Below are 16,664 nucleotides of genomic sequence, written 5' to 3' on the forward strand. Positions count from 1 at the left end.
ATTTTAAAAATGTTTGTAATGAAGCAGAAAGTTTTTGAAAAATACCTGCGATGCATTGATGAATTTCCATGACTTTTCTGTAACATTTTAAGATTCTACTGATTTTTCCAGATGCTTGTGAGTAATGAATTTAGAGTGATTTTTAGCTGAGTAATTATATACACTGCAGAAACTGTCTGCACGTTTTTTTTATTACATTAATTTTCATGATGTTTTCAGGCCCGAAAAACATTGTAAGATTCCCTGACATTTTCAGGTTTTCCATAACTGTGGCAGCACTAACCTGGTAACCTGGCACTCGTGCTCATAACCTGTCTAAGTACCCCTCGCTCCCTTTCTGACCTGTTCTTTCAAACCAACTCAACAGGGCTTTTAGTTTTACTGGGTGAAGAGCTCAAATGTTACTTGATGCTTGTCAGAAAACACCTTCTATACAGGACGACCTATTGAACACTAAATTGTTTTGCTGAAAGCAAGAAGGGAGACCGATCTCTGCACTCAGTTATAACCTCACCCTCCACTAATGCATTTGAAAGGGCTTTTCAATTCACATTCAGTAATAGTTTTCAGTGTATATTTTTAGTAATTGATTTGATATTTTATTGTATGAACTGATCATGTAAATGAGTATGTGTAATGGATTTAATCAAAATTTAGCTTAACTATTTATTTTTTATTATTAATTTAACTATTTTCATTTTAATATATAATTATATATATATATATATTTATTTATATATTTATATATTTATATATATATATTTATAGATATATTATTTAAAATGATAAAATGTATTCACTTTAATAATTAATTTGTATTTATATATTTAATAGTAATATTTTTATATTATACAGTATTTTATATATTTTTTATAATTTGTTACATTTATATAGCGCTTTTCTTGACACTCAAAGCGTTTTACATATGGAAGGGATCCAATGTGCAGCATCCCACAATAACGCGAAGGCAGCCATGTTGTCTCATGTGAAGCCAATCAGTATACGTAATATACACACACACACACACACAAATATATAAATATATATATATATATATATATATATACACACACACACATATAAGGGCTGTTCAAGGGCATTCAAGGGCTGTATCGTGTACAAAATAAGAGTCTGTGTTTATGTAATATATGCGTGTTTGTTTTGCATTTATAATTATTATGTATATATAAATAAACATACATTCATGTATATATTTAAGAAAAAATATCTTATATTTCTATAAAAATATTTACATTTATATATAATATAAATACATATAAAATTATATATATATATATATATACATGCATATATTTCTTAAATATATACATGTGTGTGTATATATAAATAATAATTATACACATAACAAACACACATATATTATGTAAAGACAGGCTCTTATTTTGTACACGATAATCACGATTATCGTTGAACAGCCCTAATACATACACATATATATATATATATATATATATATATATATATACATATATATATATATGAGGCCAATGGGCAAATTTGGCCAGGATGCCAGGGTTACACCCCTACTTTTTCGAAGGAAATCCTGGGATTTTTAATGACCACAGAGAATCAGGACCTCAGAAGGAAGGATATATATTATAATAATAATAATAATATAAACTTTACCCACACTCTTCCATTTTAATAGGGATAATTTATTTGTTATGCCACGCATATAGAACTAACACTTCTCAAAAGCAACACAATACACATACTCATGGTGCACACTGCAGCACAGTGAACAGCTTTAGCTCTCTCCTAAAATACTCAGTGGAGCACCAGAATCACTACAACTCACAAGAAGCTGAACAAAGATCTCTCACACAACACAGAGACACAATTAAAGGACTGATGCTATTTGTACCAAAGCATAGATGGGGATGAGGAGAAGGGGCTGTCACGGAGAGCAGTGTACTGTGCCATACGCTACAGATCGGGACCTTTGAATTCACTGCTTTTCCTTCTACTCTCCATTCTACAGGAGCTGGCTTTGCGTGGCGTTATGTGTGGGAGAGTAAGCACGATGAGCACACTAAGACCGATGCCAGGCCGCCGCTTCAGATGGGCCTCCTGAAGTTCTTGCCAGCGAAACGAGCCTTGTCACCAAGCTCCTCCTCAATCCTGCATGTCATACATTATCAGAATCAATACTAGCAGGCATATTCAATTGCTAGGGACAACAGTCAAATATTCTGTTATTATGCAAAACTATTTGACTGCATAACGGAGCATAATCAGAATCCATTTTAGAATGTAATAATGATATATGGATGCAAAAGCTCACCTCAGCAGCTGATTGTACTTGGCTAGACGCTCAGACCGGCAGGGAGCACCAGTCTTGATCTAAGGGGAAAAAGACAATTTACTTTGTGATCCTATACACAACATTGGGCGGCCATATATAAGAGGGTGTTTGGCAATCCACGTACCTGGCCAGTGCAGAGTCCGACCACAAGGTCAGCGATGAAGGTGTCCTCTGTCTCTCCAGAACGGTGGCTGACCATCACACCCCATCCATTAGACTGGGCCATCTTACAGCTAAACAAAGGAAAACAGAAACAAAACACATTACATACATCATTTTAGTTAGTTTTTATTTAAAAATATCCACAACCATTGTGTGAGATATCAGAAACACTCACGCCTGAAGGGACTCAGTGACGGAGCCGATCTGGTTGACTTTGAGCAGCAGGCAGTTGCAGGCCTTATCAGACACAGCTTTGGCGATGCGCTTGGGGTTGGTCACTGTGAGGTCATCACCCACCACCTGGATGCTAGTGCTGGCAGTGAAGTTGGTCCAGGCCTCCCAGTCATCCTGGTCAAATGGATCCTCAATGGAGACCACTGAGAAGCAAAGATGAGACTTTATTGATTTGGGCTGGAGCGGAAGTTATCACCTGGCACACATCACACAATCGACATCTGGAAATATCTGGTTTTGGAAATGTAAACAGGTGGGGATTTTTTTTTTTTTTTTTACATCAAAATATTGGCTCTATTAGGTACTGCCGTGTACATGCAACTAAATAGATATGTGCAATGTTTACTTCAGATATGCTTTCAAAATAATTAAAGCCATTATTTATTTTAATATGTCAATATTTATATCAATATATTCAACTTTTTAAATAAGGGATTGATCAATTAGTTTTTGCTTTTGATCATGAAATTTTACTGGTAGTGGTATTAAATACTGAAATTTTGAAATTGTGTCAAACAACTTATACTTAGCCTGCATCATAGATCCTTAACTAACAAACTGTTTAATGTTGATCTATATACTCATTTATCACATAACTTGTTTATTTAGATGCTCTGACATCAGATTTGGCCAGCTAAGGATCGCAGTAGAGTATCACACACTCACACATAGTATCACTAAAGATCATGGTAACTGACCAGGATAATCCTTAACAAAGCTCCTGTAGAGGTCAGCCAGCTGGTCAGGGCTGATATAACGGCTGGGGTCATCAGGTGATTTGAAGTCCAGGTCGTACTTGCCACCTTTGTAGAACTCAGAGGCGGCCACATCCATGCCGATCACAATCTTGTCGGTGTAGCCGGCTTTGCTGATGGCATTCTTCAGCAGCTCCAGAGCTGAAAAAGATTTGTAGTTGATGCTTTTTCTTCCAATTAACAGCAAAAGTTTAGGTTAAAATGTTATATGAATGTATAAAGCAAAGTGTATATGTTTTAGGTGTCTCATACATTCATAAAAACTGGCACGTCATACTGTTGTTAACTTCCCAAAGGGGTTTCATGTCAAATGCCCATATAAAGTGCTCATAACAAATCATCAATATTTCTTTAGCTTATATTAGTGACAGCAAAATGGTGAGTTCAGGCACTGAACTATGCTTATAACACATAAGCTTTTAACCTTGGATTCCTGACTAATAGTTTAACTTGAGACAACTAAATTAACATTTAAAATTACAAATAATATGGATAAAGATGATGATAAGTATATAAACATTTAAAGTTCATATATAAACATCCAGTTAAATGTGAAGAACTACATTATTTTTCTCTTAAATCAGCAGATGTTATGACTGATTTGCAGGCAGCACAGAGGTCAAGAGCATTCCCAGAATTCCTTAGAGACTGGGCCACAGCTGCAGAACTTTGCTTGTTTCAATTCAATTATACCAATGCACCAGATCTTAAAATGAAAACCATTTGTTTTTTTAAGTGCAATTTCAGGTAAAGATTCCCAGTGACTCAAAGATTTTGTTATTCAAATGGTCATGTTTGTAAACTCAAGATAACAGTAATCTCTGACTCCTTGAGTTATCTCAGTGTCATCTACAATCAGTATATCTTATACCATATTGTTTATCAGTACTTATCTGTACTAGTTTGCTTACCAGAGGCTAACAGGATGAATTGATTATAAATGTATGTCATCTCTCATGTAGTTTACCTTTAATTCCCCAAGTTTGTTTTACCATGAATATGTTTATATTTATGGTGGTGTTCTGTGTGAAAATATGGTTGATTTTACATCAATTCATAGTACTTCAGTATTTACATTCTTAAAAATCTGTTCCATAAAAACTTCTAGATCTAGACTCCCTATTGAAACTCCAGAATCTCACCTTCTTTGTTCTCAAGGATGTTGGGGGCGAAGCCACCTTCATCACCCACATTGGTGGCATCTTTGCCATACTTCTCCTTGATGACATTCTTCAGGTTGTGATAGACCTCAGCACCAATGCGCATGGCTTCTTTGAAGTTGCTGGCACCAACGGGCAGGATCATGAACTCTTGCATGGCCAGCTTGTTGCCGGCGTGGGAACCGCCGTTGATAACGTTGAAGGCCTTTGGAAACAAACAGTCTATTAATAGTGTGCCAGAGTTTGCATACTTCAGTTATGTTTATGGTGCATGGGGCATTTATTCCAGATCAGAACAATTAAGAATGAACCAATTCAGCAGTTTTGGTTGATACAATCTGATATTTGTAAGTAAAATAACTGTTGAAAAAAATGTTGAAAAAAAATCTAAATAAATATTGCAACAATTTGTTTAAGTAATGTTACAAAGCGTAACAAAATAGTGCAAAAGAGAAAGTTCTAGTGTAATCACGTGACACTTCTGGGAGGTCATTATACCAAATCAATGTGATGACAGACTTTTTTTAGTCCAGTTATCCAATCACATTCACTGCTGAGGCAAAGACACATGAGGTTTTTGTTGCGCATCGAGGGATTTATTCGGTAAATGTGTTTCCATTATAGTTTATGCGCATGTCTTCTTATTGGATACATTTTTTAAAAAAGAATTTATACATATCTTGCCAATTCTATTCAGTGTTTTTTAAGTGAAAAAGGCACATAAAAATAGGTGAATGGAAACAAAGCTAGTAGTAACTTACTAGTGGTTTAGTAAGTGTGCAGACAAAACGCTCTGATGAACCTGATGTTGTTCAGTCACATGACTTTTTTGTGTATCGGAATGTGTTTGCCTTTTGATTTATTAGCCCCAAAAAATTGATATCCCAAAATTTGCAAAAAATAGGTGGAGGGAAACATCAAAACATTGCAGGAAAGACTGATATTTATTCTGCTTATGCTTCTGAGCACGTACAGGCACTGGGAGAATGACTTCTGGGTTGCCAGCAAGGTCTGCGATGTGGCGGTAGAGGGGGACGCCCTTCTCTGCAGCACCAGCCTTGCACACAGCCAGGGAAACGCCCAGGATGGCATTAGCACCAAACTTTGCTGTGGATTCAAGTGAGCACATTCATTAAAATAATGAATGCATATTTGAAAGTCTTTATAAACTAGCATGAAGAGCTGTGATAAATAACACTTTCATCTCATAAATACATTCTGTTTTGGCAATTAAGGGAATTGTAACAATAACAAAACACTTAATCATATTAATATGCTTACACTTGTTGTCTGTGCCATCCATATCAAGCATCAGCTTATCAATCTTCTCCTGCTCCAAGACTGAAACGCTCTGTTTAAGCACAAGAAATTTATTAATAAATAATTGATAAAAAAATATCAATCATTTTTCAAGGACTATGAAACTTCACAAACTTCATTTAGCATAGAACAAATGCGAGGTTATGGCATTCACAGCATTGTGAGATTAGGGGGAGGGTTTTATCTTTATAACTGTCTTTAGAAATGACTTAATTCTAATATTCTTTCAAACATTAGTTAGTGTTCACAACAAGACACTTACCACTTCAAATAATGGCCCCAAACATAATAATCTTACAGTACTTGTCTTGCATATTACAAATAACCACATCTCAACAACAGTATCACCAACACATTATCATGTTAGTCAAAGAACAAATATTCCTACCTGGCTAACCAGAGCAGGTGCAATTGTTTTATTGATATGCTCAACAGCTTTTGAGACACCTGCAGGGACACAAGCAGACCATCACTGACCCAGGCCAAGGAGTGGATGAACATGCAGAGCAGACATGACTAGATGATCACAGAGCATAGAACTGCTGTACTGTCAATGAGAACATCTGTGATCACCTACAAATACCTGCCGTGGTTAGTCATCAAAGCAAAACCAAAGGCTCATGCTGCTTCTGTGCTATATTAAAAGGGGTTAAGTTCCTCACTTCAGTTAATACACACGCTAATTTACCTGATTACACAAAGCAGGGGCCAAGAACTCATTTACATATTTAACAGCTCTTTTCACCCCTGACAGAGGAGAAAAGATGGCAGAAGAAACAGAGGATGAGAGAAGAGGAAAACACTGCAGTGCAGATGGATTGAAAAACTGTGAAGAAATTATATATTTAATTATATATGAAAAAATCATATATAATATAACTATATATAAAACACTGAAGAAATCATATATTTCACAGAAATTAAGAAATGAATGTTAAAATAAATAAAAGTATATTCTGAATTTCATTCAGATTCTTACTGGAAATGTATTATGATATATGAAATATACATATTATATTATGTATATTTGTATAATATTACAAATAAAAGCATGATTCAAAATGGGTTTCACATAGAAAATTGAATTTGATTTTTATATGCAGTCTAACGTTCACATGTTTGGGGTCGGTAAGTTTTTTTTTTTATTGTTTTTGAAAGAAGTCTCATGTTTTTATGCTATTTATTTATTTAAATCACCATTTTCTATTTTAATATAATTTAGAATGTAATTTATTCCTGTGATGGCAAAGTTGACGTTTCAGCATCATTACTCCACTCTTTAGAGTCATATAATCTTTCAGAAATCATTCTAATGTGTTTGGTGCTCAAAAATCTCTATTTCTTATTATTATTATTGTCAAAAACAGTTGTGTTGCTTAATATTTTTGCAAAGAACAGAATTTATTTGAAATATAAATCTTTTGTAACAATATAAATGTCTTTATTGTCACTTTTGATCAATTTAATGTGTCCTTGCTGAATGAATATTAATTTAATTCTTACTGAATAGTGTATATTACATATTTTTATTTTATTATTTATATTTTTATCTAAACAATAATGCAATAATGTTCAAAAACTTTTCAAACATTAAAACTTTAATGCATTTTTTATGCAGTAGTTCACAAATCTCATAAAAGGATAGAGATGCTTTGAAATACGTCATGTACATACTGAATATCTGAAATACAAACCTTTGCCCAGATAACGTGTCTTGTCATTGTCACGGAGTTCAAGGGCTTCATAGATGCCAGTTGATGCGCCACTGGGCACTGCAGCTCTGAAGAGACCTGTTGAACAATAATTACATATAACCATTCACAGGTTTCCTCATATAATGTATATGCACAAACAACTCTGCTGATTTTACTCAAATCTGTTTCCAGAATTCCCTACTAGAACCACTGAGGTCACAGCACCATATAAGGAATGAAAGGACACGCCTCCTCACTGCAGAAGAGATTACGCAACAGAATCACAATCTCTGCAGACCAGTAGTGTATATAGTGCATAATATCATTAAAGGAACACAAAACTAATTGATTGATTAAATAATTGATAAAAAAGCATGAAACCTCAAGCCTATTTTTTATCACCTAAACTCAGTGTGGGAAGTGTTGTTCAGGGGGTTTCCTCTTGTGAGAGAAAGGGACACCCCCTGATTGAGGTTGGCACACGTGCACTTGGGATGGCACATTTCATCTCCAAGTGTGGCAAATCTGCACATCCATATTCAAACAGCTCGGCTGGGTGAATATAAGTCGATTGCCAGAGCGTGCAGATGAAAACGGATTTAAAGCTTAACCAGAAACACATCAACTATTACATAATGATTTTGTACCTAACCAATCATTTCCACCAAGCAATGGTGGAGTATCCAAACCTACAAAATAAGAAAACCGAGTAGAATAATGTCTAGTTTTGATCTTAGTAGCATATCTGTGTTAATACACTGATCCAATCATTATCACATCAAGCGCTTTGCCAATCCAATTTGACAAATTCTTAAAAATTGCGCACTATTAAAACAACTCTAAGCTATACTTTAGGCTGTATTTTTCCAGCCCGGAAAAATCAAACCACATTCATTAAGCTGCGCTCAAATACACACAGACACATTAGATCTGGGTGAGTTGTCTCCACACGTTTTCATACATCTGGGACAGAGGGTAGTGCATGAACGTCAGCAGAGGATGAATATACATTCTACACGTTAGTCCCTAAAAAAAACACATTCTTCTTTCACAGTGTAGTATATATTAGCTTGGCAGAGTATGCCATCTCCCCCTCTCTCTTCAATACAATCTGGCAGGAGAGACATTCTACATATTTGCTAACATGCCAGCTTCAATCTTTCAAAATGGTCATTCACTGAACATAATTAAAACTCTGGGCCTGTGTTAGAGGCCAAGGTCCTGCCTTGTGATAGACTAGGGCACTAGACAAAAAGCAAGTTCTAAAATCAAGTATATACTTGAACCTTGATATGAATGAACAAATCATTAATATAAGGCAATGTCTAAATGTACACTACCATTAAAAAGTTAAATGAAGTCTCTTATGCTCACCAAGGCTGCATTTATTTGAACAAAAATACAGTAAAATCAGTAACATTGTGAAATATTATTACAATTTAAAATATAGATGTAATCTCTACTGCCACTTTTCATAACTTTAATGCATCCATTCTAAATAAAAGTATTAATTTCTTTAAAATTTGAACAGTAGTGTATGTACCATCCATATCATTTCTTTCTGTGTTCATGTGCAAAGCACCACCATACTTTAGCAACGCAATCCAAGTGGTATGTATTACTTTGGCTAATTATAACCGTATACCACCTGATACGTCGACTCTGAGCTATTGGACACCATGAGGGCCTGAATAGGCAAAGAGCTGTTCAGAAGCTCACCCATGTGAAACTGCCACTGCATTCAGACTCTACGCCCAATAACATCACATACAATGTCAATATCATCATATTGATTTTGGACTTGTAATGGACTGTTCTGCGCAACAGTTGAAGAGACATTCATGATGGGCAATGAATTTTATCTCTGAAAAGGTCCCATTTTTGTATATTTTTTATTTTATTTTTGTACAATGTAAAATCCTCAAAAATGTTAAAAGTGCTTGACAATTTGATTACAAACCTTTTTTGGTGTAGAGATCAACCTCCACAGTGGGGTTTCCACGGGAGTCAAAGATTTCACGAGCGTGGATCTTCAGGATAGACATGGTGCAGTTTCTGAGGAGAAAAGAACATGTTAAGAACATGAAGAGCTGATAGAGACATCAGACAGTCACAAAATAACACAAATATGGCTGAGGATGCACAATATATTGGTACCGTATCGGTCCATATTAATTATCATATCAAGCTCATGTCCTCTAAGGTTACACTTACATCTTTAAGAACACATTTTATGTAATAATTAGCCAAAGTCAAAATAAATTATATTCTTTCTTTTTTAATTCTGTACAAGTTCACAGTTTTCAGTACTTTAATTCATTTAGACAAAATAGAATAGTTAATATAATTAGGTTATTACTTTATTAATGCTTTATGATAAATTGCACATTTGGTTACAGCTAATCCCACTGAAGGCCTTATGGTGATTTACCCACCAAGAAATGACTCAACAACTCCAAACTGAGTCAAAGATGAAAAAGGTACTGTTTCACCATGTTACATCAGCATACTCTTTTTATGATTTGGAGTTTCAGTTAATGCAGCCACCAGAGGACTTACACGTTCAAACTGAGTAATACACCACATTTTAACAGTCAACATGAGCAACAGGCAGCAGGAGTTGAGAACAAACTAACTTTATGACTTACAGTTGACTATTTCCCCCTCCAGCCAAGAAAAGCTGAGCCTTTCAGCTGTCAGCACCTGTTCACCTAAAAATGCAGCTGTACTGGACAATTGGAAATACGCAGCAACACTCGAATCCTCTATGCCTTTGAAGGTTTGAATTAATCCGGGACAATAATCATCCGTTAAATGAATTAATTACTTGACTTTCTTTAAAATAATTTGATTTCTGAACCTTTTGTGCACTCAAACAAAGAATTTTCCTTTCTATATCAAAAACTCATATTTTCATTGTCAGACCAGGATGTCACAAGAAAACCCCTTCCCATGAATATCACAAGACTCATTTCCTCATCATCACCATTTCCTGCTCTATCAACATGGTGTGCTAACATATAAAACCAACAACTAAAAAGATATCCACTTCATTTGGACCAATGGAAAATCCTGTAGCCTTAAATGTCTGTGGAAAGTTCCCACTGGCCACAACACAGTGGGTTGGGTTAACTGAGACAGACAGTAACAAGTGACTCCTGTCTGCTGTGGGTAGAGAATCTGTTGTTCTCAATTTTAAGACTGAATTACATTAAATTCAAGACTTTAAACATTGTAATGACCATTAAAATGGGTGTGGTTATAACACTAACATCTGTCACTACATTTCATTCAGTCTAAAATAAATCTATTAAATAAGCTACAACATAAATAACAGCAACGTCTCCAGTTACAAGCCTTTCCAATATCCGATGTCAAATTGGGACTCGTTTTAGTTTGCTGTCAAAATACCAGGTAGACGAGCTGTAACCTAAGACGAACAACTTCCTACCTCAAATGTCCTTTTATATTTTTGAATGAACATGTTTAAGTCAACTTAGCTGTTTATCTTCTTAAAACAAGTCAAATCTATGCAATGTTGCAGTGTTAAAATTAGACAACAGTAACTGAATACTGAGATTTTAGAGGACGTCACCGCACAGCATCACCTTCAGTATTGCGTAACTCGGTCGAACATCACGACCACTGATTCAGCACATCTTATTTATCATGACAAATGTTTCTAACTGCTAAAAAGTAACAGACGCCCTGTATTGACCTTACCTTATCTGGCCTAACCAGTGCAAGGGCAGTCGAATGCTGACCGTGGTGCAGAGCAGAGAAGGCAGAAGAAGGCTGGTGCTGCGCACTGTTAAGTGTAGAGCATCAGGAAGCGGTCAGCGCGAGCGCGCTTCTCGTGCTGTGATTGGTCAGACGCGGGTCACGCGGCACGCTAATGAGGTTGCATGGCAAAAGGCACGTTTTCAAACGGCAAGACTCCGCCTTCGACAAGGATGCGGAAATATTAATTCATTGATTAAAAGCTTGTTTTCATTTTATATAAAGGCTATGGTTTAAATGTCCTTGACGTTATGGCGGATATTAGTTGTGGATGCTGTGTTTGAAGCTTTTTGCATCAAATATTTACGTGTTTTATGGTGGAAACTGGTGCATTGTGGAGTACGTGCAGAGCATCAGCTACTTCAAGTGATGCGTCATAGTGAGCGCGCACATGAGTGAACTGAGACACTGATTGAACATGGCAGTCATTTTGAGCTCAGTTTACATTGTGATTTATAAAATTATGTACATACGATTGCACGCTAGTTTCAGAGGGTATATTGTTAATAATATTAACGATGATGATGATGGCACCATCTCTTAAACAATGTTTGTATAAATAATTTGAACTTAAGTAGCCTAAAGTGTTGTTTAAATGATAGGCTACTATAATTCGTTTGATAGCTAATTCACTTTAGTCGAAGCAATCATCTTTTTTCTCAATTTTTTTCTTTCTCAAGTGTGTTTAGATGATTACTTTCTATTTTATGTATTCAGTAGCCCAACATATCATAATATATAAAGGGCACAGTATGTAAGAATGATCATTTACAACCAGACTCGTAGTAAATTAATTTTCAATGTCATTTCCTCATCTCAAACACACACGATGGACCAAGTGATGCTGTGCGATTTCTAGCTTCAACTATGGCAGCCTCACTCATTGACCTTGAGCAAGATTACTATTGCGCCATCTTCTGGCTGCTGATAGGACAGACACTTCAAACGTAATTAAATACATGCAGTAGGATTTGTAGAGTTTGTATGAGTGTTCATCTTTTTAGATATATTTTTTGACAAATTCTACACTACTGTTAAAAAAAAGTTAGGAGTCGGTAATATTTATATAAAAATACAGAGAAAACAGTAATATTGTGAAATATTAATATTTCTGAATTGTCAACAGCCATTCTCCAGTGTCACATGATTCCTCAGAAACCATAATTTGATGATTTGGTGGTCAAGAAAAAATTCTCATTATTATCAATGTTGAAAACAGATGGGCTGCTTAATATTTTTGTGGAAACCATGAATAGAAAACTTGTCCTCATCTTGCTTAATATCCCCGCTCAGAGAAGTGGGACATATCCTGATACTCTTGTGTTTTTCTTTGTGGGTAGTTGTGGCCCAATGGTTAGAGACAAGATGGTAACCCAAAGGTTGCGTGTTCAATTACCAGCAGGAAATGACTGAGCAATGGCACAGCAAAATGATTGCCCACTGCTCTGGGTGTGTGTGTCCGGTTTGAAGTGTGTGTTCACTACTTACTACTCCTAATGTGTGTGCACTAACTTGGATGGATTAAATGCACAAATATGTATTACCATAAAAAACCTTCACGTCACCAAAAAAAAAAAAAAAAAGATGAAAAAGAATAGAAAGTTTTTTTTAAAAAAAAGGCTTTTATTTGAAATATAAATATTTTGTAACATAATAAATGTATTTACTGTAAGTTTTGATCAATTTAATGCATTCTTGCTGAATAAAAGTATCAATTTATTTAATAAAAAAAAACAACTCACATTTTTGAATGATATAGGTCTGAAGGATTTGGATGTCCCATTATCTGTGAATATATTTACTTGCATTAGTATTTAGACCCCTAACCAATGTTCTCATTACCTTGAGCTACAGTTTTGGGGGTAACACATTACAAGTAACTTGAGTTACGTAATCAGATTACTTAGTTTTCTCATGTATTGACTGACAGCTCTCCTGTCGCCATGTTGAGAGAAATCAGGAGTAAGTGCAGAGGTGTTGTGTGTAAACAGGTTATTGTAGTTCTAGACTAAATGTAAGCATTTACTTATCTCACTTGCACAAAAGATTCAGTATTTATCAAAATGAATAAAAACAGTGAAATGCAAACTCAGAATATTGCACAAACCTGCAATAATTAAACAAATATACTTTATGTATTTAATCTCACTTTTATTAACTAATGTCCTTCTAAACTAAATCTATCTATCAAACTAAAGCTGGGGACACACCTTACGATTAGCTGAAACATTCTAAGACTGAACTGAACACACATACCGACTGTTTCCTGCGACTGAAGCAGATTTATATACTTACACATGGAATTTGAACACCGACTGTAATTGCAGACTGAACGCAACCGGCTCTGACTGGACGCGTTTGAGCGCGATCAGTCATAAGTATCAATGTACATTCATAATCAGCCTTACAATCGTTAATCATAGCAACCACCCAGATCACCCAAGCAACCACCTTGAACAACATGGCAACAGCACAGCAACCACACAGAGTTCCTAGCAACCGCATAGCAACCACCCAGAACAGCATAGCAACCTCCTAGAATATCCTAGCAACCTCATAGCAATACCCTAGCAACCACCCAAAATACCTTAGCAACCGCACAGCAACACCTTAGCAACCACCCCAAGTACCCTAGCAACCGCATAGCAACACCTTAGCAACCAACCCGAGTACCCTAGCAACCGCATTGCAACACCTTAGCAACCAACCTAAGTACCCTAGCAACCGCATAGCAACACCTTAGCAACCAATCTGAGTACCCTAGCAACCGCACAGCAACACCTTAACAACCACTCAGAGTATCCTAGCAACCGCATAGCAACACCTTAGCAACCACCCGAGTACCCTAGCAACCGCATAGCAACACCTTAGCAACCAGCCTGAGTACCCTAGCAACCACATAACACCCTAGCAACCTCCTTGAGTACCCTGACTCTATCTATCTATCTATCTATCTATCTATCTATCTATCTATCTATCTATCTATCTATCTATCTATCTATCTATCTATCTATCTATCAAAACTACTAAACTAAAACTGATACTTTCAAACTTTCAAACTGAAAACTCTCAAACTTCAAACTTTTAAAATTACTTCAAACTTTCTGGACCGGCTCTTTCAAGCCAACTTAAAGTTTGTTTTCAAACTTTTTTATCTAGTTAACCAATGTCCTTCGATGATCCAATTCAACCATACTAATAAGCAAAAATGACTTTAGATAAATATTTCATCTTTGATCAGCCTGAAGCTTTCACTTCATATCACTTTTGGTGTGAAAGGGCTTGTACATTTGCCAAAAATAAAACTATAAAAAATAAAACAAACAAACAAACAAGCCCAGTCGAGGTGAGGTGAGGAAAAAGTCTTGCAAAAATAATGTAACATATTACTTTCCATAAAAAGTAATTAAGTAATGCAATTAGTGAGTAACACAATACTTTTAAAAGTAACTTTCCACAACACTGCTGAGTCACAGATTTTACACTGAAATTTAGTTTTTATTTCAAACCACTGAAGACTGACAAGGCTTGATGCAATTAGAACAAAAACATCTTATTAGTCTTATTAGTGCTGCAAAATACTGCAACAGACCTTTTTTAAATTTTTCTTTCAATTATGCACCAGTCAGCTGACAAAATAAATAAATAAATCAAACTGGCCTAGACAATTAACATTTGTACAAATGTACCAGTTTTTCACTTCATGTCTTTGAATGTTCATTAGTAGGACGCAACGTTCATCAACATTTTTATCTCTGAACCTTTATCTGATTGTGTACCCTTATTTTCCTGTACTCTTTGCTAGATCTATAGATTTGGATGAATGCTGTATTTTTGCTGTTCTAATTTAGGAACTGTCAGCTTTGATGTCTTGTATAATATATAATATCCCAATTGTGGCTGATGTTCCCTTGCTGCTATAATCTAAAAAGAAAATGGAAACTAAAACTGATACTTTCAAACTTTCAAACTGAAAACTCTCAAACTTCAAACTTTTAAAATTACTTCAAACTTTCTGGACCGGCTCTTTCAAGCCAACTTAAAGTTTGTTTTCAAACTTTTTTATCTAGTTAACCAATGTCCTTCGATGATCCAATTCAACCATACTAATAAGCAAAAATGACTTTAGATAAATATTTCATCTTTGATCAGCCTGAAGCTTTCACTTCATATCACTTTTGGTGTGAAAGGGCTTGTACATTTGCCAAAAATAAAACTATAAAAAATAAAACAAACAAACAAACAAGCCCAGTCGAGGTGAGGTGAGGAAAAAGTCTTGCAAAAATAATGTAACATATTACTTTCCATAAAAAGTAATTAAGTAATGCAATTAGTGAGTAACACAATACTTTTAAAAGTAACTTTCCACAACACTGCTGAGTCACAGATTTTACACTGAAATTTAGTTTTTATTTCAAACCACTGAAGACTGACAAGGTTTGATGCAATTAGAACAAAAACATCTTATTAGTCTTATTAGTGCTGCAAAATACTGCAACAGACCTTTTTTAAATTTTTCTTTCAATTATGCACCAGTCAGCTGACAAAATAAATAAATAAATCAAACTGGCCTAGACAATTAACATTTGTACAAATGTACCAGTTTTTCACTTCATGTCTTTGAATGTTCATTAGTAGGACGCAACGTTCATCAACATTTTTATCTCTGAACCTTTATCTGATTGTGTACCCTTATTTTCCTGTACTCTTTGCTAGATCTATAGATTTGGATGAATGCTGTATTTTTGCTGTTCTAATTTAGGAACTGTCAGCTTTGATGTCTTGTATAATATATAATATCCCAATTGTGGCTGATGTTCCCTTGCTGCTATAATCTAAAAAGAAAATGGAAATTGCTCCACAAATATATTCACAGCTGACTGTAAGTTAGATTTAGTAACATTTTTTGTTAAAAGCATGTTACAATTAAATATATAAAAAAGCAACTGTGTCAGATTAAGATCAGAGTTTTTACCTTTTTGATCTGACAAAACACAGTCACCAGTCTGCCCCTCATATCACTTTGTATTTAGGTAAAAGGTACATCTTGATCACAACATGTTTTCCCTCATTGCAACTATGCTACTTTTATGCCTTTTTCAAACTCCAGACATGTTTTCACAGAGTTCAATGAGTAATGGGCAGCACTACACAGAGCACATGACTAACTGGGGCACCTTTACTTCATTACCAGCTACTTAACTCTGGAGTCTTCAAAGTAACCTTTGACCTC

The 16,664-nt window shown here is 35.3% G+C and overlaps 1 protein-coding gene across 2 annotated transcripts; it reads right to left on the bottom strand.

Moving 5' to 3' along the window:
• Positions 1–1,636: 1,636 nt before the first annotated feature.
• On the bottom strand, positions 1,637–11,510 carry eno1a (enolase 1a, (alpha)). Of its 2 annotated transcripts, none has more exons than XM_067371260.1 (12): positions 11,375–11,510; positions 9,612–9,706; positions 7,652–7,747; positions 6,646–6,704; positions 5,919–5,988; positions 5,611–5,744; positions 4,620–4,842; positions 3,421–3,618; positions 2,664–2,865; positions 2,451–2,559; positions 2,306–2,364; positions 1,637–2,142 (listed from the first exon to the last, which is right to left on the bottom strand). In XM_067371260.1, the coding sequence occupies exons 2-12, from the start codon at positions 9,694–9,696 to the stop codon at positions 2,079–2,081; spliced, it is 1,299 nt and encodes a 432-aa protein (XP_067227361.1). In that variant the 5' UTR covers positions 9,697–9,706; positions 11,375–11,510; the 3' UTR covers positions 1,637–2,078. The 2 variants fall into 2 exon arrangements, with proteins under 2 accessions (XP_067227361.1, XP_067227359.1); XM_067371258.1 differs by lacking the exon at positions 6,646–6,704 and adding an exon at positions 6,346–6,404 and having other exon boundaries at positions 1,638–2,142.
• Between the last annotated feature and the right edge of the window lie 5,154 nt (positions 11,511–16,664).

The sequence above is a fragment of the Chanodichthys erythropterus genome, chromosome 20 (genome assembly GCF_024489055.1).
Source record: "Chanodichthys erythropterus isolate Z2021 chromosome 20, ASM2448905v1, whole genome shotgun sequence".
Lineage (NCBI taxonomy): Eukaryota > Metazoa > Chordata > Actinopteri > Cypriniformes > Xenocyprididae > Chanodichthys > Chanodichthys erythropterus.